This window comes from Procambarus clarkii, chromosome 4 (genome assembly GCF_040958095.1).
Source record: "Procambarus clarkii isolate CNS0578487 chromosome 4, FALCON_Pclarkii_2.0, whole genome shotgun sequence".
Lineage (NCBI taxonomy): Eukaryota > Metazoa > Arthropoda > Malacostraca > Decapoda > Cambaridae > Procambarus > Procambarus clarkii.
Window position 1 is genome coordinate 36,678,954 of NC_091153.1, and position 24,124 is coordinate 36,703,077.

The 24,124-nt window shown below is 44.1% G+C and overlaps 1 protein-coding gene across 4 annotated transcripts in view; it reads left to right on the forward strand.

Annotated features, from left to right (window-relative positions):
- Positions 1 to 24,124, forward strand: part of LOC123750822 (organic cation transporter protein) — a 233,852-nt gene that overhangs the window by 177,949 nt on the left and 31,779 nt on the right. For 3 of the 4 annotated variants that reach the window (XM_069333457.1, XM_069333467.1, XM_045732931.2), the window contains exons 8-10: positions 2,610 to 2,757; positions 12,675 to 12,737; positions 18,335 to 18,397. In XM_069333457.1, coding sequence (XP_069189558.1) covers positions 2,610 to 2,757; positions 12,675 to 12,737; positions 18,335 to 18,397 — 274 coding nt within the window. The remainder of the gene's footprint in view (positions 1 to 2,609; positions 2,758 to 12,674; positions 12,738 to 18,334; positions 18,398 to 24,124) is intronic. The other variant, XM_069333474.1, reaches the window with a different exon arrangement.

Here is a 24,124-nt window from a genome sequence, read left to right on the forward strand (position 1 = left end):
ATGCTTGACCCTGTTCCTATACTTGTGCCTGTATGTTCCTATAGTGTGTGTGTGTGTGTGTGTGTGTGTGTGTGTGTGTGTGTGTGTGTGTGTGTGTGTGTGTGTGTGTGTGTGTATGTGTGTGTGTGTGTGTGGGAAAACTGCAGTGAAATGGGACACAAAAAATTGGAAACGTTTTCCACCGGTTAATGTCGTCGTCAGCAACAAACTGGCTAAGGTGTGACAGCCACATTTTTTAACTAACCTCCCATCCATAGGAACATGTGTCACTAGAACAAAAGGGTGTTGCAGTCCAGAAAAAAAACGGAAAACAAGAGATCAGAACGTAAGACATAAGTTTAAAAAGAAACACTAACAAAAAGCCTCTAGGAAAAAAATACATGCTATTATATAACCCTAACAAAATTCTAGATAACTGGCTGGGCATCACGTTGGGAGAGGAGCCGGATAACATCAACTTCGGAACGGTTATCCGTAACCCATATGAAGGAGGCCACTATACACATACGGTGTACCGAGTGAAACTCATAATTCGCGGAAATCAGAGCCAGAATTATTATTAACTTATCAATACGAGCACCATTATTTAGGGCTGCAGCGAATGGCATAATAAAATAACACACATATACAAATGTTTATATCGAAACCGACGTATGTCGGTTATTTGATTAAGCCATTCGGTGTAGGCCTAAATAATGGTGCTCCTATTGATAAGGTAATACTAATTTCACCTATAGTATAAGGGTTATCTCGTATCTCTTATAAGAGATCTCGCTTATTATGTAAGATAAGCAATATCTCTTATAAGAAAATAAGAGATAAGCGATATCTATTATAACAGATAAAAGTTATACATAACTCTTGTTATGTGGTATATTATCACTTATAAGAAATAATAAATATATCTATTATAACAGATAAGAGATATCTCTTATAAGAGAGTAGAGTTATATCTTTTAGGTAATAGTTTGTAATCCTGTCCAATATGAGGTCATCGTTTTGCCAATTAAATTTATTTTTATTTAATATTTGTAATTTGATTTCTGATGATCAATACAAGAGGTATTCGAAAGGTTACAAATTTAATTTAAAACCCCACCACTTATGGTGGACGGTAGAACGATGGTCTCGCTTCATGCAGGTCGGCGTTCAATCCCCGACCGTCCAAGTGGTTGGGCACCATTCCTAACCACCCGTCCCATCCCAAATCCTTATCCTGACCCTTCCAAGTGCTATATTGTCTTAATTGCTTCGCACTTTCCCTTGATAGTTCCCTTCCTCTCTGTAATTATTATTATTAATTAAAACGTAAAGAAGAATTTGATGAAGATGTTTGTCAGATCAATGGTACTGCTATGTTGAAGAAATTCAGACTCCCAAGGAGAACATCCGTGTGGAATTTGCACATATATTTTCTTTTTATGTTTGCTTGAGCTAGGAGCAGAGATGGGGCGAGGGAGATGGGGCGAGGGAGATGGGGCGAGGGAGATGGGGCGAGGGAGATGGGGCGAGGGAGATGGGGCGAGGGAGATGGGGCGAGGGAGATAGGGCGAGGGAGATGGGGCGAGGGAGATGGGGCGAGGGAGATGGGGCGAGGGAGATGGGGCGAGGGAGATGGGCGAGGGAGATGGGGCGAGGAGAGAGCAGGGAAAACAAGTAAAATATGAGGGAAGATGGGGAGATAGGAGGAAAGAGGGGGGAGAGGGAAGGGAAGTGGGGAAGAGAAGGGAAGTGAGTAATAGAGGGGCGGGAATGAGAATGGAGGAAGTAGAGTGTAAGGAGAAAGGGAAAAGGAGAAGGGGTAGAAGGGAAGGGGTGTTGTGGGAGAGACAGACCACCCCCCGGGCACCGCAGGGGAACCCTCATACTGTCTCCATATCAGGATACGTCAATGTGTAATCTTTCACAATAAACAGTTAAAGCGATTAAACATCAACTGAGGGTGACTGTCTACACCACATGAAAACCCAATTTCACCACCTGACAGCCCATTACACCACCTGACAACCCATTACACCACCTGACAACCCATTACACCACCTGACAACCCATTACACCACCTGACATCCCATTACACCACCTGACAACCCATTCCACCACCTGACAACCCATTACACCACCTGACAACCCATTACACCACCTGACAACCCATTACACCACCTGACAAACCCATTACACCACCTGACAACCCATTACACCTCCTGACAACCCATTACACCACCTGACAACCCATTACACCACCTGACATCCCATTACACCACCTGACAACCCATTACACCACCTGACAACCCATTACACCACCTGACAACCCATTACACCACCTGACAACCCATTACACCACCTGACAACCTATTACACCTCCTGACAACCCATTACACCACCTGACAACCCATTACACCACCTGACATCCCATTACACCACCTGACAACCCATTACACCACCTGACAACCCATTACACCACCTGACAACCCATTACACCACCTGACAACCCATTACACCACCTGACAACCCATTACACCACCTGACAACCCATTACACCACCTGACAACCCATTCCAGTCATCCAGTCATCCAGTCCAGTGGGTATTCATCCAGTCAACAATTCAACAGGGTTCTCCCAGAGTCTCCTCGCTGGCTGCTGGTGAAGGGACGTCCCCAGGAGACCATGAAGGTGCTGACGAAGGTGGCCAAGGTGAACGGCTGTTCCTCACCCCAGCAGGAGGACGTGGACGCTCTTTTCCAACAGATAAACAAGGAGGTGAGAGGAAGTGGAGAAGGAGAGGAAGGAGGACAGGTGAGAGGCAGCAGGAAGGTTAAAGCTATATACGCACAACCGGTAAAGCTTGAGACAGTTTTGACTCTTAAACAATTCTTCACAAGACTGTCTTCGAGACAGTCGCCAGGACTATTTACCAAAGACTAACAAGTATTTTTGTTTGATTTGTGAGGGAGGTAAAACTCTTAATTTGCGTCCGAGAGGTAGACAGGTAGAGATAAATGAACATGTGCAAAAACATTAATAGGAACACATATACACAAGTGTATTAACCTAAGTAAACTGAAGTTTTCACTTTACTGTGCATTTATATGTAAACGTATGTACGGACACCTTTAAAATGGACTCGCAAATATCTATGCCAAACTCATACACACACAAAAACAAAACACTGTGGACTACATAAAGCACATACTCAATAGAGCTGAAGAAATACTTAAGCCACCACTTAAGGATTAAGAGAAACAAGCTGAGTATTACCCCATGGTTCAACAGACAGTGTCTGGAAGCAAAGCGAAGAAATAAAAGAGAATGGAAGAAATATAGAGAATATAGACCAGATGGAAATCACAATGCATTCAAAGTGGCCAGAAATGAGTACACACAGTACGAAAGGCAGTACGAAAGGAACGAAGAAGTCTCCGCCACAGCTGTTGAATTGCCATATCCGGAGGAAGTGACTGTAACTGATCAAGTCATCAGGCGCGACAATATTGAGGGAGGATACAAAATGATAAGGAGGTATGCGAGGAAGTTAACATAAACTTTTCATTAAGAACCAAAAATATGCAATTTTTGGAGTATGATCTGACAAAAGCCGTGGGACCAGACAAAATATCGCCACGGATACTGAAAGAGGCAGCTGAAACACTGTGCAGCCCACTTGCCATAATATTTACTTCCTGTTTAGACACGGAAGAACTTCCCGGCTGTTGGAAAATGGCTAATGTGGCACCAATCATCAAGAAAGTGGCTAATGTGGCACCAATCATCAAGAAAATGGCTAATGTGGCACCAATCATCAAGAAAGTGGCTAATGTGGCACCAATCATCAAGAAAGTGGCTAATGTGGCACCAATCATCAAGAAAGTGGCTAATGTGGCACCAATCATCAAGAAAGTGGCTAATGTGGCACCAATCATCAAGAAAGTGGCTAATGTGGCACCAATCATCAAGAAAGTGGCTAATGTGGCACCAATCATCAAGAAAGTGGCTAATGTGGCACCAATCATCAAGAAAGTGGCTAATGTGGCACCAATCATCAAGAAAGTGGCTAATGTGGCACCAATCATCAAGAAAGTGGCTAATGTGGCACCAATCATCAAGAAAGTGGCTAATGTGGCACCAATCATCAAGAAAGTGGCTAATGTGGCACCAATCATCAAGAAAGTGGCTAATGTGGCACCAATCATCAAGAAAGTGGCTAATGTGGCACCAATCATCAAGAAAGTGGCTAATGTGGCACCAATCATCAAGAAAGTGGCTAATGTGGCACCAATCATCAAGAAAGTGGCTAATGTGGCACCAATCATCAAGAAAGTGGCTAATGTGGCACCAATCATCAAGAAAGTGGCTAATGTGGCACCAATCATCAAGAAAGTGGCTAATGTGGCACCAATCATCAAGAAAGTGGCTAATGTGGCACCAATCATCAAGAAAGTGGCTAATGTGGCACCAATCATCAAGAAAGTGGCTAATGTGGCACCAATCATCAAGAAAGTGACTAATGTGGCACCAATCATCAAGAAAGTGGCTAATGTGGCACCAATCATCAAGAAAGTGGCTAATGTGGCACCAATCATCAAGAAAGTGGCTAATGTGGCACCAATCATCAAGAAAGTGGCTAATGTGGCACCAATCATGAAGAAAGTGGCTAATGTGGCACCAATCATGAAGAAAGTGGCTAATGTGGCACCAATCATCAAGAAAGTGGCTAATGTGGCACCAATCATCAAGAAAGTGGCTAATGTGGCACCAATCATCAAGAAAGTGGCTAATGTGGCACCAATCATCAAGAAAGTGGCTAATGTGGCACCAATCATCAAGAAAGTGGCTAATGTGGCACCAATCATCAAGAAAGTGGCTAATGTGGCACCAATCATCAAGAAAGTGGCTAATGTGGCACCAATCATCAAGAAAGGGGCTAATGTGGCACCAATCATCAAGAAAGTGGCTAATGTGGCACCAATCATCAAGAAAGTGGCTAATGTGGCACCAATCATCAAGAAAGTGGCTAATGTGGCACCAATCATCAAGAAAGTGGCTAATGTGGCACCAATCATCAAGAAAGTGGCTAATGTGGCACCAATCATCAAGAAAGTGGCTAATGTGGCACCAATCATCAAGAAAGTGGCTAATGTGGCACCAATCATCAAGAAAGTGGCTAATGTGGCACCAATCATCAAGAAAGTGGCTAATGTGGCACCAATCATCAAGAAAGGGGCTAATGTGGCACCAATCATCAAGAAAGTGGCTAATGTGGCACCAATCATCAAGAAAGTGGCTAATGTGGCACCAATCATCAAGAAAGTGGCTAATGTGGCACCAATCATCAATAAAGTGGCTAATGTGGCACCAATCATCAAGAAAGTGGCTAATGTGGCACCAATCATCAAGAAAGTGGCTAATGTGGCACCAATCATCAAGAAAGTGGCTAATGTGGCACCAATCATCAAGAAAGTGGCTAATGTGGCACCAATCATCAAGAAAGTGGCTAATGTGGCACCAATCATCAAGAAAATGGCTAATGTGGCACCAATCATCAAGAAAGTGGCTAATGTGGCACCAATCATCAAGAAAGTGGCTAATGTGGCACCAATCATCAAGAAAGTGGCTAATGTGGCACCAATCATCAAGAAAGTGGCTAATGTGGCACCAATCATCAAGAAAGTGGCTAATGTGGCACCAATCATCAAGAAAGTGGCTAATGTGGCACCAATCATCAAGAAAGTGGCTAATGTGGCACCAATCATCAAGAAAGTGGCTAATGTGGCACCAATCATCAAGAAAGTGGCTAATGTGGCACCAATCATCAAGAAAGTGGCTAATGTGGCACCAATCATCAAGAAAGTGGCTAATGTGGCACCAATCATCAAGAAAGTGGCTAATGTGGCACCAATCATCAAGAAAGTGGCTAATGTGGCACCAATCATCAAGAAAGTGGCTAATGTGGCACCAATCATCAAGAAAGTGGCTAATGTGGCACCAATCATCAAGAAAGTGGCTAATGTGGCACCAATCATCAAGAAAGTGGCTAATGCGGCACCAATCATCAAGAAAGTGGCTAATGTGGCACCAATCATCAAGAAAGTGGCTAATGCGGCACCAATCATCAAGAAAGTGGCTAATGTGGCACAAATCATCAAGAAAGTGGCTAATGTGGCACCAATCATCAAGAAAGTGGCTAATGTGGCACCAATCATCAAGAAAGTGGCTAATGCGGCACCAATCATCAAGAAAGTGGCTAATGTGGCACCAATCATCAAGAAAGTGGCTAATGTGGCACCAATCATCAAGAAAGTGGCTAATGTGGCACCAATCATCAAGAAAGTGGCTAATGTGGCACCAATCATCAAGAAAGTGGCTAATGCGGCACCAATCATCAAGAAAGTGGCTAATGTGGCACCAATCATCAAGAAAGTGGCTAATGTGGCACCAATCATCAAGAAAGTGGCTAATGTGGCACCAATCATCAAGAAAGTGGCTAATGTGGCACCAATCATCAAGAAAATGGCTAATGTGGCACCAATCATCAAGAAAGTGGCTAATGTGGCACCAATCATCAAGAAAGTGGCTAATGCGGCACCAATCATCAAGAAAGTGGCTAATGCGGCACCAATCATCAAGAAAGTGGCTAATGCGGCACCAATCATCAGGAAAGTGGCTAATGTGGCACCAATCATCAAGAAAGTGGCTAATGCGGCACCAATCATCAAGAAAGTGGCTAATGTGGCACCAATCATCAAGAAAGTGGCTAATGTGGCACCAGTCATCAAGAAAGTGGCTAATGCGGCACCAATCATCAAGAAAGTGGCTAATGCGGCACCAATCATCAAGAAAGTGGCTAATGTGGCACCAATCATCAAGAAAGTGGCTAATGCGGCACCAATCATCAAGAAAGTGGCTAATGTGGCACCAATCATCAAGAAAGTGGCTAATGTGGCACCAATCATCAAGAAAGTGGCTAATGCGGCACCAATCATCAAGAAAGTGGCTAATGCGGCACCAATCATCAAGAAAGTGGCTAATGTGGCACCAATCATCAAGAAAGTGGCTAATGCGGCACCAATCATCAAGAAAGTGGCTAATGTGGCACCAATCATCAAGAAAGTGGCTAATGTGGCACCAATCATCAAGAAAGTAGCTAATGCGGCACCAATCATCAAGAAAGTGGCTAATGCGGCACCAATCATCAAGAAAGTGGCTAATGTGGCACCAATCATCAAGAAAGTGGCTAATGCGGCACCAATCATCAAGAAAGTGGCTAATGTGGCACCAATCATCAAGAAAGTGGCTAATGTGGCACCAATCATCAAGAAAGTGGCTAATGTGGCACCAATCATCAAGAAAGTGGCTAATGCGGCACCAATCATCAAGAAAGTGGCTAATGTGGCACCAATCATCAAGAAAGTGGCTAATGTGGCACCAATCATCAAGAAAGTGGCTAATGTGGCACCAATCATCAAGAAAGTGGCTAATGTGGCACCAATCATCAAGAAAATGGCTAATGTGGCACCAATCATCAAGAAAGTGGCTAATGTGGCACCAATCATCAAGAAAGTGGCTAATGCGGCACCAATCATCAAGAAAGTGGCTAATGCGGCACCAATCATCAAGAAAGTGGCTAATGCGGCACCAATCATCAGGAAAGTGGCTAATGTGGCACCAATCATCAAGAAAGTGGCTAATGCGGCACCAATCATCAAGAAAGTGGCTAATGTGGCACCAATCATCAAGAAAGTGGCTAATGTGGCACCAGTCATCAAGAAAGTGGCTAATGCGGCACCAATCATCAAGAAAGTGGCTAATGCGGCACCAATCATCAAGAAAGTGGCTAATGTGGCACCAATCATCAAGAAAGTGGCTAAGTGGCTAATGTGGCACCAATCATCAAGAAAGTGGCTAATGTGGCACCATCATCAAGAAGTGCTATTATCAAGAAAGTGCTAATGTGGCACCAATCATCAGAAAAGTGGCTAATGTGGCACCATCATCAAGAAAGTGGCCTAATGTGGCACCAATCATCAAGAAAGTGGCTAATGCGGCACCAATCATCAGAAAGTGCTAATGCGGCACAATCATTCAAGAAGTGGCTAATGCGGCACCAATCATCAAGAAAGTGGCTAATGTGGCATCCAATCATCAGAAGTGGCTAAGCGCACCAAGCATCAAGAAAGTGCTAATGTGGCACCAATCATCAAGAAAGTGGCTAATGTGGCACCAGTCATCAAGAAAGTGGCTAATGCGGCACCAATCATCAAGAAAGTGCTAATGCGGCACCAATCATCAAGAAAGTGGCTAATGTGGCACCAATCATCAAGAAGTGGCTAATGCGGCACCAATCATCAAGAAGTGGCTAATGTGGCACCAATCATTCAAGAAAGTGGCTAATGTGGCACCAATCATCAAGAAAGTTGCTAATGCGGCACCAATCATCAAGAAGTGGCTAATGCGGCACCATCATCAGAAAGTGGCTAATGTGGCACCAATCATCAGAAAAGTGGCTAATGCGGCACCAATCATCAAGAAAGTGGCTAATGTGGCACCAATCATCAAGAAAGTGCTAATGTGGCACCAATCATCAAGAAAAGTGGCTATGCGGCACCAATCATCAAGAAGTGGCTAATGCGGCACCAATCATCAAGAAGTGGCTAATGTGGCACCAATCATCAAGAAAGTGGCTATGCGGCACCAATCCATCAAGAAGGTGGCTAATGTGGCACCATCATCAAGAAAGTGGCTAATGTGGCACCATCATCAAGAAAGGGGGAAAACAGAAATCGTTAAACTTCAGAACAAAATCACTAACAAATATCACATGCAAGCTAATAGAGAACCTAGTCCGAAGCTGGCTTGGAGAACAATGAGAACAGATAAACTTTGCATCAAAGCACGGATTTAATAGTAAAGAAAAAGTTAATTGGTCAAGCAAGGAAACTCCTGCCTGGCAAACTTGCTGGTCATCTTAAAAAAGATGACAGAAATCAAACAAGAGAGAGAGAGAGGGTTGGGCAGACTGCATATTCCTCGACTGTCAGAAGGTATTCGACATGGTTCGGCATGAAAGATGGAAGCATTATAAGAAAATAAATCTGCACAAGTTGCATACACGGACATTGTAAAGCAGTTGAAAAAAATGAGCATGGAGTGATGGCCCATAAAATGAGGCCTAAAGGATTAAAATATAAAGTAGGGCAATGTGCGCTCAATATGCTGTCAAATGAGTAATAAAGAGAAACAGTCAATACATTAAAATGATAATTTATTGACTCGTTTTCTTCACTGCTCAGTGAAAAGATGTGTACCTGAAGGCACCGCCCTGCTCCTTCTCACCCTTACATCAGACACAGACCTCCAGGTCACAGCTTAATGTGTTCCTTAGTAGACGATACTAAAATGATCAAGAATATTACCTCGGTAGAAGACATTCAGACACTAACAACAGATATCAATAACGTTTTCAACTGGGCAACAGAAAATAATGTGATTTTCACAAGTAATAAATTCTTAATACTCAGATATAGTAAAAATTAAGAACGTATACAGAATGCAGGAGTAGAGAAAATAATCTCACCTTTCCTACGTGTAAAGTGACATGTTTGACATATGGAATAATGTCGGACGACCGAACGTTTAGTGCATAACAAAACAAACCAGAGGGCCAGGGCCTTTGAGGGGCCTCGTAGCCTGGTGGATAGCGCGCAGGACTCGTAATTCTGTGGCGTGGGTTCGATTCCCGCACGAGGCAGAAACAAATGGGCAAAGTTTCTTTCACCCTGAATGCCCCTGTTACCTAGCAGTAAATAGGTACCTGGGAGTTAGTCAGCTGTCACGGGCTGCTTCCTCGGGGTGGAGGCCTGGTCGAGGACCGGGCCGCGGGGACACTAAAACCCCGAAATCATCTCAAGATAACCTCAAGAAGCCAGGACAATGACTGGATTGATAAAGACTCCTTCAAAACACAGAGATTCCTCCATAATGTTCTCCTACTTTCAAATCACTTGTGCTTTCCCGCCTTGTTTTGGTACTCAAATCCCCTTACAAAGCAGGAGATATTTCTGAAATAGAAGGAGTTCGGAGACTTGCGACTCTGCAAGTACATCTAGTCAAGTATTCACAGTGACGTTCCGGGCTACATAAGTACCAGCGTTGCGGCTACTTAGGAAATATGGTGAAATGAAGTTAAGAAAATCACACTAGGTGTCGCCGAGGCTACTAAACGAGGCGACAGGAATACAAAACACAAATTAGCGTCTGCAGTTCAACAGTAGAGGCAGAAGAGCCAACAGACAGTACAACAGTGGAGGCAGAAGAGATCACAGACAGAACAACAGTAGAGGCAGAAGAGCCCACAGACACTACAACAGTAGAGGCAGAAGAGCCAACAGACAGTACAATAGTAGAGGCAGAAGAGCCCACAGACAGAACAACAGTAGAGGCAGAAGAGCCCACAAACACTACAACAGTAGAGGCAGAAGAGCCCACAGACACTACAACATTAGAGGCAGAAGAGCTCACAGACACTACAACAGTAGAGGCAGAAGAGCCCACAGACACTACAACAGTAGGGGCAGAAGAGCCCACAGACACTACAACAGTGGAGGCAGAAGAGATCACAGACAGAACAACAGTAGAGGCAGAAGAGCCCACAGACACTACAACATTAGAGGCAGAAGAGCCCACAGACACTACAACATTAGAGGCAGAAGAGCCCACAGACAGAACAACAGTAGAGGCAGAAGGTCCCACAGACAGAACAACAGTAGAGGCAGAAGAGCCCACAGACACTACAACAGTGGAAGCAGAAGAGCCCACAGACACTACAACAGTAGAGGCAGAAGAGCCCACAGACAGAACAACAGTAGAGGCAGAAGAGCCCACAGACAGAACAACAGTAGAGGCAGAAGAGCCCACAGACACTACAACAGTAGAGGCAGAAGAGCCCACAGACACTACAACAGTAGAGGCAAAAGAGCCCACAGACACTACAACAGTAGAGGCAGAAGAGCCCACAGACACTACAACAGTAGAGGCAAAAGAGCCCACAGACACTACAACAGTAGAGGCAGAAGGGCCCACAGACACTACAACAGTAGAGGCAGAAGGGCCCACAGACAGAACAACAGTAGAGGCAGAAGAGCCCACAGACACTACAACAGTAGAGGCAGAAGAGCCCACAGACACTACAACAGTAGAGGCAGAAGAGCCCACAGACAGAACAACAGTACAGGCAGAAGAGCCCACAGACAGAACAACAGTAGAGGCAGAAGAGCCCACAGACACTACAACAGTAGAGGCAGAAGAGCCCACAGACACTACAACAGTAGGGGCAGAAGAGCCCACAGACAGAACAACAGTAGAGGCAGAAGGTCCCACAGACAGAACAACAGTAGAGGCAGAAGAGCCCACAGACACTACAACAGTAGAGGCAGAAGAGCCCACAGACAGAACAACAGTAGAGGCAGAAGAGCCCACAGACAGAACAACAGTAGAGGCAGAAGAGCCCACAGACAGAACAACAGTAGAGGCAGAAGAGCCCACAGACAGAACAACAGTAGAGGCAGAAGAGCCCACAGATACTTCAACAGTAGAGGCAGAAGAGCCCACAGACACTGCAACAGTAGAGGCAGAAGAGCCCACAGACACTACAACAGTAGAGGCAAAAGAGCCCACAGACACTACAACAGTAGAGGCAGAAGGGCCCACAGACACTACAACAGTAGAGGCAGAAGGGCCCACAGACAGAACAACAGTAGAGGCAGAAGAGCCCACAGACAGAACAACAGTAGAGGCAGAAGAACCCACAGACACTACAACAGTAGAGGCAAAAGAGCCCACAGACAGAACAACAGTAGAGGCAGAAGAACCCACAGACACTACAACAGTAGAGGCAAAAGAGCCCACAGACAGAACAACAGTAGAGGCAGGAGAGCCAACAGACAGTACAACAGTACAGGGAGAAGAGCCCACAGACACTACAACAGTAGGGGCAGAAGGTCCCACAGACACTACAACAGTAGGGGCAGAAGGTCCCACAGACACTACAACAGTAGGGGCAGAAGGTCCCACAGACACTACAACAGTAGGGGCAGAAGGTCCCACAGACACTACAACAGTAGAGGCAGAAGAGCCCACAGACACTACAACAGTAGAGGCAAAAGAGCCCGCAGACACTACAACAGTAGAGGCAAAAGAGCCCACAGACACTACAACAGTAGGGGCAGACGGGCCCACAGACAGAACAACAGTAGAGGCAGAAGAGCCCAAAGACAGAACAACAGTAGAGGCAGAAGAGGCCACAGACAGAACAACAGTAGAGGCAGAAGAGGCAACAGACAGCCTAAAAACCGCACATGTGGTAAAAATCCTTTAAGAAAGAGACAATAAGGAGGAAGAACATTGTGGAACATCTTGTTGGGACTAAGTTTGTAACTAAGATTTTGTTAGGAGTTAGGGACAAAGGGAATTATGATAAGGCAGGAGAGAGAAGGTGCGTCATTCAAAACCAATAGATCATAATAAATTAGTATAATTGTTTAGATGGTTAAGGTGACTCTTTTAAGAGTAGTACCTAAATATTCCTAAACCTTAAGTACAATAAAATAGAAGTATATGATTGTACTTAAGCGTTTACTTTTCAATTTACATTAAAAATACATTAAACAATCCGATGAATTTAGGATGGAGAAGCAGTCCTCTCCTACAAGAAGGAAATGGACCAACTGAAGAATTTAGGACACGAGGTAAGAGAAAATAATTGGTTGGCCTGACAACTACTTGATGATGGCACCCCTGCCTGATGACAGCATCCTGCCTGATGATAGCATCCCTGCCTGATGACAGCATCTCTGCCTGATGATAGCATCCCTGGTTGATGATAGCACCCCTGCCTGATGATAGCATCCCTGCCTGATGATAGCATCCCTGGCTGATGATAGCATCCTGCCTGATGATAGCATCCCTGGTTGATGAAAGCACCCCTGCCTGATGATAGCATCCTGCCTGATGATAGCATCCCTGGTTGATGATAGCACCCCTGCCTGATGATAGCATCCTGCCTGATTACAGCATCCCTGGTTGATGATAGCACCCCTGCCTGATGACAACACCCTGCCTGATGACAACACCCTGCCTGATGACAGCATCCCTGCCTGATGACAACACCCTGCCTGATGACAGCATCCCTGCCTGATGACAGCATCCCTGCCTGATGACAGCATCCCTGCCTGATGACAGCATCCCTGCCTGATGACAGCATCCCTGCCTGAGGACAACACCCTGCCTGATGACAGCATCCCTGCCTGATGACAGCATCCCTGCCTGATGACAGCATCCCTGCCTGATGACAGCATCCCGGCCTGAGGACAACACCCTGCCTGATGACAGCATCCCTGCCTGATGACAGCATCCCTGCCTGATGACAGCATCCCTGCCTGATGACAACACCCCTGCCTGATGACAACACCCTGCCTGATGACAGCACCCCTGCCTGATGACAGCACCCTGCCTGATGACAGCACCCTGCCTGATGACAGCACCCTGCCTGATGACAGCATCCCTGCCTGATGACAACACCCTGCCTGATGACAGCACCCTGCCTGATGACAGCACCCTGCCTGATGACAACACCCTGCCTGATGACAGCATCCCTGCCTGATGACAGCATCCCTGCCTGATGACAGCACCCTGCCTGATGACAGCATCCCTGCCTGATGACAGCACCCTGCCTGATGACAACACCCTGCCTGATGACAACACCCTGCCTGATGACAGCATCCCTGCCTGATGACAGCATCCCTGCCTGATGACAGCACCCTGCCTGATGACAGCATCCCTGCCTGATGACAGCATCCCTGCCTGATGACAGCATCCCTGCCTGATGACAGCATCCCTGCCTGATGACAGCATCCCTGCCTGATGACAGCATCCCTGCCTGATGACAGCACCCTGCCTGATGACAACACCCTGCCTGATGACAGCATCCCTGCCTGATGACAGCATCCCTGCCTGATGACAGCACCCTGCCTGATGACAGCACCCTGCCTGATGACAGCACCCTGCATGATGACAGCACCCTGCCTGATGACAGCATCCCTGCCTGATGACAGCACCCTGCCTGATGACAGCATCCCTGGTTGATGATAGCACCCCTGCCTGATGACAGCACCCTGCCTGATGACAGCATCCCTGCCTGATGACAGCACCTTGCCTGATGACAGCACCCTGCCTGATGACAGCATCCCTGGTTGATGATAGCACCCCTGCCTGATGACAGCACCCTGCCTGATGACAGCATCCCTGCCTGATGACAACACTCTGCCTGATGACAGCACCCTGCTGGATGACAGCACCCTGCCTGATGACAGCATCCCTGCCTGATGACAGCATCCCTGCCTGATGACAGCATCCCTGCCTGATGACAGCATCCTGCCTGATGACAGCATCCCTGCCTGATGACAACACCCTGCCTGATGACAGCACCCCTGCCTGATGACAGCATCCCTGCCTGATGACAACACTCTGCCGGATGACAGCATCCTGCCTGATGACAGCATCCCTGCCTGATGACAGCCCCCGGCCTGATGACAGCACCCTGCCTGATGACAGCACCCCTGCCTGATGACAGCATCCCTGCCTGATGACAACACCCTGCCTGATGACAACATCCTGCCTGATGACAGCATCCCTGCCTGATGACAGCATCCCTGCCTGATGACAGCATCCCTGCCTGATGACAGCATCCCTGCCTGATGACAACACCCTGCCTGATGACAGCACCCTGCCTGATGACAGCATCCCTGCCTGATGACAACACCCTGCCTGATGACAGCACCCTGTCTGATGACAACACCCTGCCTGATGACAGCACCCTGTCTGATGACAACATCCTGCCTGATGACAGCATCCCTGCCTGATGACAGCACCCCTGCCTGATGACAGCACCCCTGCCTGATGACAGCATCCCTGCCTGATGACAACACCCTGCCTGATGACAGCATCCCTGCCTGATGACAGCATCCCTGCCTGATGACAGCATCCCTGCCTGATGACAGCATCCCTGCCTGATGACAGCACCCTGTCTGATGACAACATTCTGCCTGATGACAGCATCCCTGCCTGATGACAGCATCCCTGCCTGATGACAACACCCTGCCTGATGACAGCACCCTGTCTGATGACAGCATCCTGCCTGATGATAGCATCCCTGCCTGATGACAGCATCCCTGCCTGATGACAGCATCCCTGCCTGATGACAGCATCCCTGCCTGATGACAGCACCTTGTCTGATGACAACACCCCTGCCTGATGACAGCATCCCTGCCTGATGACAGCATCCCTGCCTGATGACAACACCCTGCCTGATGACAGCACCCTGTCTGATGACAGCATCCTGCCTGATGATAGCATCCCTGCCTGATGACAGCACCCCTGCCTGATGACAGCATCCCTGCCTGATGACAGCATCCCTGCCTGATGACAACACCCTGCCTGATGACAGCACCCTGTCTGATGATAGCACTCCTGCCTGATGACAGCATCCCTGCCTGATGACAGCATCCTGCCTGATGACAGCATCCCTGCCTGATGACAACACCCTGCCTGATGACAGCACCCTGTCTGATGATAGCACTCCTGCCTGATGACAACACCCTGCCTGATGACAGCATCCTGCCTGATGACAGCATCCCTGCCTGATGACAACACCCTGCCTGATGACAGCACCCTGTCTGATGATAGCACTCCTGCCTGATGACAGCATCCCAGCCTGATGACAGCATCCTGCCTGATGACAGCATCCCTGCCTGATGACAACACCCTGCCTGATGACAGCACCCTGTCTGATGATAGCACTCCTGCCTGATGACAACACCCTGCCTGATGACAGCATCCTGCCTGATGACAGCATCCCTGCCTGATGACAGCACCCCTGCCTGATGACAGCATCCCTGCCTGATGACAACACCCTGCCTGATGACAGCACCCTGTCTGATGATAGCACTCCTGCCTGATGACAACACCCTGCCTGATGACAGCATCCTGCCTGATGACAGCATCCCTGCCTGATGACAACACCCTGCCTGATGACAGCACCCTGTCTGATGACAGCATCCTGCCTGATGATAGCACCCTGCCTGATGACAGCACTCCTGCCTGATGACAGCACCCTGCCTGATGATAGCATCCTGCCTGATGACAGCACCCTGCCTGATGATAGCATCCTGCCTGATGACAGCATCCCTGCCTGATGACAGCATCCCTGCCTGATGATAGCATCCTGCCTGATGAGAGCATTCCTGCCTGATGTGAGGTTGAAAAACATTTTTCGATATCTTCAGATGTTTTGCAGGAACCATCGAAGCAATTGGCATATTTATTCTGGATCGCCACACAAGGGTAGTTAACAAATGGAATGCATTAGAAATTGATGTGGTGGAGGCAGACTCCATACACAGTTTCAAATGTAGATATGATTGAACTCAGCAGACTCGGTAATCTCTACACTGGTTGATTGATAGTTAAAAGGCGGGACCTAAGAGCCGAAGCTCAACCCCCGCAGGCACAACTTGGGGAGTTGTGCTGGTGAGGTGTGGGTTCTGGGCAAAAAAGTTGCCTCTTCTTAGATTTCTGGTTTCCATGAGCCTAGAACCTGAATCTTCGAGGAAATTCTTGGCATTTCTCCATGGACAGAAGGTCTCAGATTACTGACAAAATAATATGGGTGGTCCAGATCACTGTGCTTATTTGATTATGCCAATTTCCAATAGATGGCAGCACCACCTGCCTGACGTGTGATCAAGTTTATGTAGATGCCAGTCAGAGTGGATACACATATTTAGTCTCGCACTTGCTGTCTATCGTGTCCCGTGCATGTAATGTACTTTCATTTGGGCGACCAATTACAAGGGACTAGAAAACGGTGTTATTTATCTGCTATGCACTTGGTAGTGCAGAAAATCTCTATGATGATATTGACTTCTTTGCATCTCGTGGGTCTTCTCTTGGAGTGTCCGTAATTCAGAACCTAAAATCCGTATTCGTCGGCTCCTTCCTCGCATTAAATGCACTGTTATACAGTGTATTGGGGTAGCAAGGCGGAATATCCCGAGATCGGAAGAGAATGGGCCTTAGTGATGACTGTTTTCATTTTGGGTCGTAAACCCCTGCAGAATCCTTAGAACCTTTCAGAACGATTTCCATGACCAGGACATCCAGCTCTATACAAGAAGATAGGAAGGCCAGTTAAGCAACCTGGACAGTTAGTTGGACACCGAGGCCCCGAGCCTGACGGGAAGAGTAGCTGGTGTCTACTATGAGCAAGCAAAATCAACGTTGAGGACTTTTCTACACTGGAAACGCTATTATTTGTTGTAATCGCTTAGCCCATCGGTGTTATGGGATGGAGAACTCCTCAAAAAAATAGTTTGCCTGGAATTGAATACGCAACCATTGAGCAGGTTGGTAAACCTGTTGTCCATCCTCTTTAGGTCAATAATTTTTTTCAAGAGTTTCGTAGAGTGTGTCCAGCCATAGGGGAGCACAATGGAGGTCTATGGGTTGACTACATCGGCACCGATTATGATATAGTCTCTCTGGCTTGGTGCTTTCTGTTGATAATTACATTACGCAATGACAAGATTTTTCATTAATGATACATAAGTTGAAGGAGAATATTTTACATGTAGAAGGGTTCTGGGTGAGGCTTAGGCTAGCTGACAGCTTAGGGGTCTGACAGCTGAGTGGACAGCACTTCGGATTTGTAGTCCTGAGGTTCCAGGTTCGATCCCCGGTGGAGGCAGAAACTAATAGACAGAGTTTCTTTCGAAAATGATGGCCCTGTTCACCTAGCAGTAAATAGGTACCTGAGAGTTAGACAGCTGCTACGGGCTGCTTCCTGGGGATGTGTAACAAAAAGGAGGCCTGGTCGAGGACCGGAATGCGGGGACGCTAAGCCCTAAAATCATCTCAAGATAACCTCAAGATAGCTCCTCCAGTTTGGATTTTCCTAATATTGACCAGGAGAAAATTTGCAAAGCTGAGAAGAGTTCCATCATCCAAACTCGATTATTGAGTTCGTTAAACATTCTTTGATTATCTCTTTGAAGGATTAAGCATAAAAAGAAGAGAAGAGAGAGGATCTCCCTACTGAACACCTTCGCATGAGTTTATTCTGTGAATGCCAACTTTGAATTATTGCCCAGAATGATTTCATTTTAATATGCATGTTATCAAAAACAATTACATGAATAACAAATCAATAATTACAAGAATCTAAAATTTATCTTTATGAGCGTGTTTACTAAAAAAAATTACCGTTTCTGAAACACCTTTATATTGACAGACAGCCCAAAGTACTACCAGTACCAACATCCTGAAGAAGTTCGTCCGCTTCTTTCAAAGTATAGTAAGTATTGGCCACCATCTTAGTAGGTATGTAACTGGAATGATATTGAGAAAAGCATTTCAATGGGTTTTAGTGAATGAAACATATCCCTTTCCCATAGGACAGTAAGAGCTGTATCAAAGAGGTTATACTGGACACTACAAATTGTATGAGAGATCTTGTCATTGGCATTATGGATTGTGCCAAAGTTGTCGCGGGCAATGAATGTTGTGTGAAAGTCAATGTCTTGGGTATTATGTATTGTGCTAAAGTTGTCTCGGGCACTGTAAACTGAAAATGTATAAGTCGTCTTGAGTATGAGAAATTATGAAACGATATCAACTTAGGAACTTCATAGAAAACTTTATTAACACCAATCATTAAGAAATCCTTGTGTTCTGGACATTTTGTCCCTCAATTTCCATCTTCTTCCTGTCAGGGATCTTAGAATATGTAAGAATTAAAAATATATTAGGTAATGCAAGTATGTATTACCTTGTTTATATTTGCCATTATGAGGGAGGATTCAATGTCACTCATATAAAAAAGACTAAATGAAAGATTTATATGTACAAAACTGGATACATTTAAATACCTTAACTTCCCACATTCCTGATACCACATTCTGGAATTATACGATTGATATTTATTATCATCGGGGCTTTTACTTAACATAATATTCGAATAATTTACTGTAAAATATATACTTTCACCTTATGTCACGCTCTCTAACCAGCAACGATATGTACATACATATATACAGGACAGTGATGCTCAAGGGCAAGCAACACAGCTGAAAAAAGAAGAATATTTTCAACTCAAAAGTAACTTGAACATACTAAACTATACATTACCTACACTTCTGACAAGAAGTTTAAATTGGGAACCCAATGACGTTACTCAATAATAAGCATATTATACATGAAAGACTTTTTCTGACATCCCGTGCATACCTTAAACCTTTATTGTATGAGACGTCTGTATTGAGCCTGTTGGAATGTATATCCATATGATCATATGAAGACCAAGCTTCAGTTCCTCTTGGCTCTTCTTAAGGTGTCAACAACACTGGCATAGAAAAAAAGTTAAATTGTTGAATAAGATGATAGCAGTTGCAGACACAGGTTGAATGGTTGGGAGGGCACCCAGTATAGTATGTACTGACTCTAGGTCAAGACAGCAGTATAATCAGTCTTGAGAAATTAAATAGTAAAAGAGTTCAAGATGAAGGCAAAATCAGTCATGACAAATTTGATATTAGAATATAGATGGGAGAGAACCAGATGTTGATGGCATGCACTCCAGGTCAAGACTGTCATAAAATGAGTCTTGAAGTTGAAATTGTAGAATGTATAGTAGCGCTTTAGATACATGGGATAGGGTGTCAGAGTTCCAAGACAGGCACTGGCGTGTCAAAGGTCTAAGAGTGGAATTGAGGTGTCAGAGATACAAGGCGGCAGATAGTAGGGGAAATGACGACTATGACCGTCTTCTAGATTCTGGGAGTATGGTGTGAAGATTTAATCCATCGACTTCCTCAGATATTATCACTAGGGGAAGTTAAAGGCCCAACTTAAGAAAACAGATTGAGTCTTACATGTTTGCTGGTAATAGCTAAGTTTTGCTTCTCTCCTTGAGTAAGTTCCTGGAATTTCTCTGTTCACCTTAGGTGGCTTTTGAGTAATGAGGAAAACCACACAAGGTATAATGATGCCGTCATTTACCTGCCAGTAGATTAAGCTTCAATCTCGTTGTTAGATTAAACCTTAATTGTAATGCAGCATTCGTGGTACATTTATTTATTTTTTGACCTAACTCATGTTTTGAATATTAACAATATTAAATTGTATAATTATTACTTTAAATAAAATTGAGGTAAATTCATTTATTGGAAAGTATATTACCTTATAATTAAACAATTGCAATATATCACTGTTTATATTAATTAATCTAACTAGCTGTATTTTGTTTGACACATATCTTCTACTTACTGAAGTAGACTCGTAAGCCCTTGGTATAACGAATCTACAAGATAAAAAAGGGTTATGGCAAGGACATGAAACAAGAAACCGAGATCCAGAAATCTATGATACACTCACGACACTCTTTTTCCTGTTTATGTTTAGTGATGCAGACCCTAAGTGCTCTGTCTTGTATTTATTAAGAGTTTGTTAGCCCACTTAGTGGGATGGAGAACTCTGTTATAGTTAATAATAAGGAGCAGTGATGAAGTCGTGTAGGTTTTGTGGCAATGGCGTCGCATCTGTGGGCTCCATCGGTTGTGTAATGGCGTCGGGTGTAGCCTCACTTCACCACTCACAATATCACTACTCAGTTTCTTTGCACAGATACACCTATAATGATCCTTTCTTCTAAACAGTGGGTCTATGTTTATGTTATTTAGTTTATTACTCCACTCAAAATGTCCACATGTGAGATAAATGGTTTGATATTGAAGCCTGCACCTGGGGCGGATGCTTTTTATTTAATTTATTTATATATACAACAGATCTTACATTCTTGTACAGCGTGTATGGTGCGTGTACCGTAACTGAACAATAGACATTGGTAGCCAAGACTATTTCCCCAACATCCTGACAGCACTTGGTGGTAAGCTTGGGCATAGATATTTCATCAAATCACCTCACTTTGTGGGGCCACGTGATGTCTTTTGTACAGTCACGATTTGTCAAGTGGTTAAAGAAGCGGGTATGCCATGGTGCATGTGTTCCTGGCTGTCTGAGTTTAAATCCTTCTGGAGTGTGGAGTTTTCGGTTGCATATATGATTGGAGACCATTATATATTATATATATATATATATATATATATATATATATATATATATATATATATATATATATATATATATATATATATATATATATATATATATATATATATATTAGTATATTTTGGTAGCAGTCTTTCCTGTAGACATATATTATTAAATATGACCGAAAAAGTAAGATTAATAATTCTAACACGAATTTTCTCAATCTTTCGTACATTACGCTTCACTGTTGGAGGTAAATCAAAAATCACTTCTCCAAAATTCATTTTTATTTCTAGTCTGACGCGACACGGGCGCGTTTCGTAAAACTTATTACATTTTCAAAGACTTCACAAATACACAACTGATTAGAACGTATCTCTGATTTTATATCTACATTTGAGTGAGGTGGGAATGGTGATGTGGCATTAACACAAGACAGAACAGGAGGGGATATTAATAGGGTATTAAAAGTATCAACACAAGACAGAACAGAAACAATGGGTATTGAATAGAAGTGTTTGTAGAAAGCCTATTGGTCCATATTTCTTGATGCTTCTATATTGGAGCGGAGTCTTGAGGTGGGTAGAATATAGTTGTGCAATAATTGGCTGTTGATTGCTGGTGTTGACTTCTTGATGTGTAGTGCCTCGCAAACGTCAAGCCGCCTGCTATCGCTGTATCTATCGATGATTTCTGTGTTGTTTACTAGGATTTCTCTGGCGATGGTTTGGTTATGGGAAGAGATTATATGTTCCTTAATGGAGCCCTGTTGCTTATGCATCGTTAAACGCCTAGAAAGAGATGTTGTTGTCTTGCCTATATACTGGAAAGTGAAAAGAAGGAAAGTGAAAAGCCATGCAACCTCTGAAGAGACAACTAACACAACACCTATACCCCCTATTAGACTATTTTACAGGAACTTCTTTTCCACAGCTCATAAAACGGAGGAAAGGGTCCTGAAAGATATTGTTAATAGAAACGTTATCCCTACAGACAAAAATCAGAGGATACAACTGACGATTTACTATAAAACCAGAAAAACGGCCAGCCTACTCATGAGAAACTCTCCAGACACAAAACAGAACGCTTTAAAAGAGACTAATGTCGTCTATGCCTTCAAATGCCCACTTGGGGACTGTAAGCTCCAAAAAACCCAGTATATAGGCAAGACAACAACATCTCTTTCTAGGCGTTTAACGATGCATAAGCAACAGGGCTCCATTAAGGAACATATAATCTCTTCCCATAACCAAACCATCGCCAGAGAAATCCTAGTAAACAACACAGAAATCATCGATAGATACAGCGATAGCAGGCGGCTTGACGTCTGCGAGGCACTACACATCAAGAAGTCAACACCAGCAATCAACAGCCAATTAATGCACAACTGTATTCTACCCACCTCAAGACTCCGCTCCAATATAGAAGCATCAAGAAATATGGACCAATAGGCTTTCTACAATCACTTCCATTCAATACCCATTGTTTCGTGTTCTGTCTTGTGTTTAGGAATTTAATACCCTATTAATACCACCTCACCCCATCCACCTCACTCAAATGTAGATATAAACAAATCGAAGATGTGTAAGTTCTATTCAGTTGTGTATGTGTAAACTAAAGTCTTTGAAAATGTAATAAGTTTTACGAAACGCGCTCAAGTGTCGCGTCAGACTAGAAATAAAAATGAATTTTGGAGAATTGATTTTTGAATTACCACCAACAGTGAAAAGAAACGTAAGAAAGATCGAGAAAATTCGTGTTAGAATTATTAATCTTACATTTTCGGTCATATTTAATAATATATATATATATATATATATATATATATATATATATATATATATATATATATATATATATATATATATATATATATATATATATATATATATATATATATATTGGTGTATACTGGCAGCAGGTTTTCTTTCAAACATGTTTCATTGAATATGACCGCATATTCTGTATTTATTATTTTCTGGTTTAGGGCTTCTATCCCTCTAACTATTTTCTTAGCATCAGGGCTTAATTGAAATAGGAGTTCTCCAAAACTCATTTTCGTACTTTTAAGGTGAAGAAAAGAAGTGATTTACTATAGAGTGTATTACACTTATTTGTATAATTTGCACGACGTTTCGAACCTCCATGGTTCATTCTCAAGTGAACAATCTTACAATACTAGTTGATTTTATACCCGCATTAGGTCAGGTGATAATACAATGAAGGTGAAAAACATGGGGGGATACATAAGGGATAAACATAGGGGCTGCAGAAGGCTTATTGGCTCATACGAGGCATCTCCTATCTAAACACAAAGATTAATCCAGTGTAATTGGCCTGTTATGTTGGACATTGTCTTCTGTGTTGGCATCGATATGTTCTTGTCTTGTCCTTACTCTCATGGTGGGTAGAGTAAATAGTTCCGTGATTTGGGTGTTCATGGTAGGTCGCTCTATTCTTATGTGAATTGCCTCAAGAATTTGTAATCTTCTTGAATCTTGGGTTTTGTCTATTATGCAAGTATTCTTGTTCAACATTTCTCTTGTTAGAGTAATGTCATGGGCTTGTCTCATGTGATTCCTAGGGGCACCAGATTGAAGATGGCATGTCAAACGCCTCGTCAGCTTGGTCGACGTCATACCTATGTACTTACATTGAAGATTACATCCTTCGTGGGGGCAAGTGTACATGTATACAACGCTTGACTGCTGTAGAGGGTTCTCCGTCGGCTTCGGGCTGTTTTTGATAAGGAGTTCGGAAGTCTTCTTGGTTTTGTAGAATATTATCAGGTTTATGTTTTGGTTAGGAGTAGTGCTTTTTACTCCTTTACGGATTATTTCTTTCATTATTCTTTCCTCTTTTATATGTTCACTGTGCATGGTTGATTTGTAATATAATTTTATTGGGGGTGTTGTGGTTTCTGTTCTAGGTTCTGAATTATACCAACGGTCCAAGTGTCTTCTTATAGCAGCGT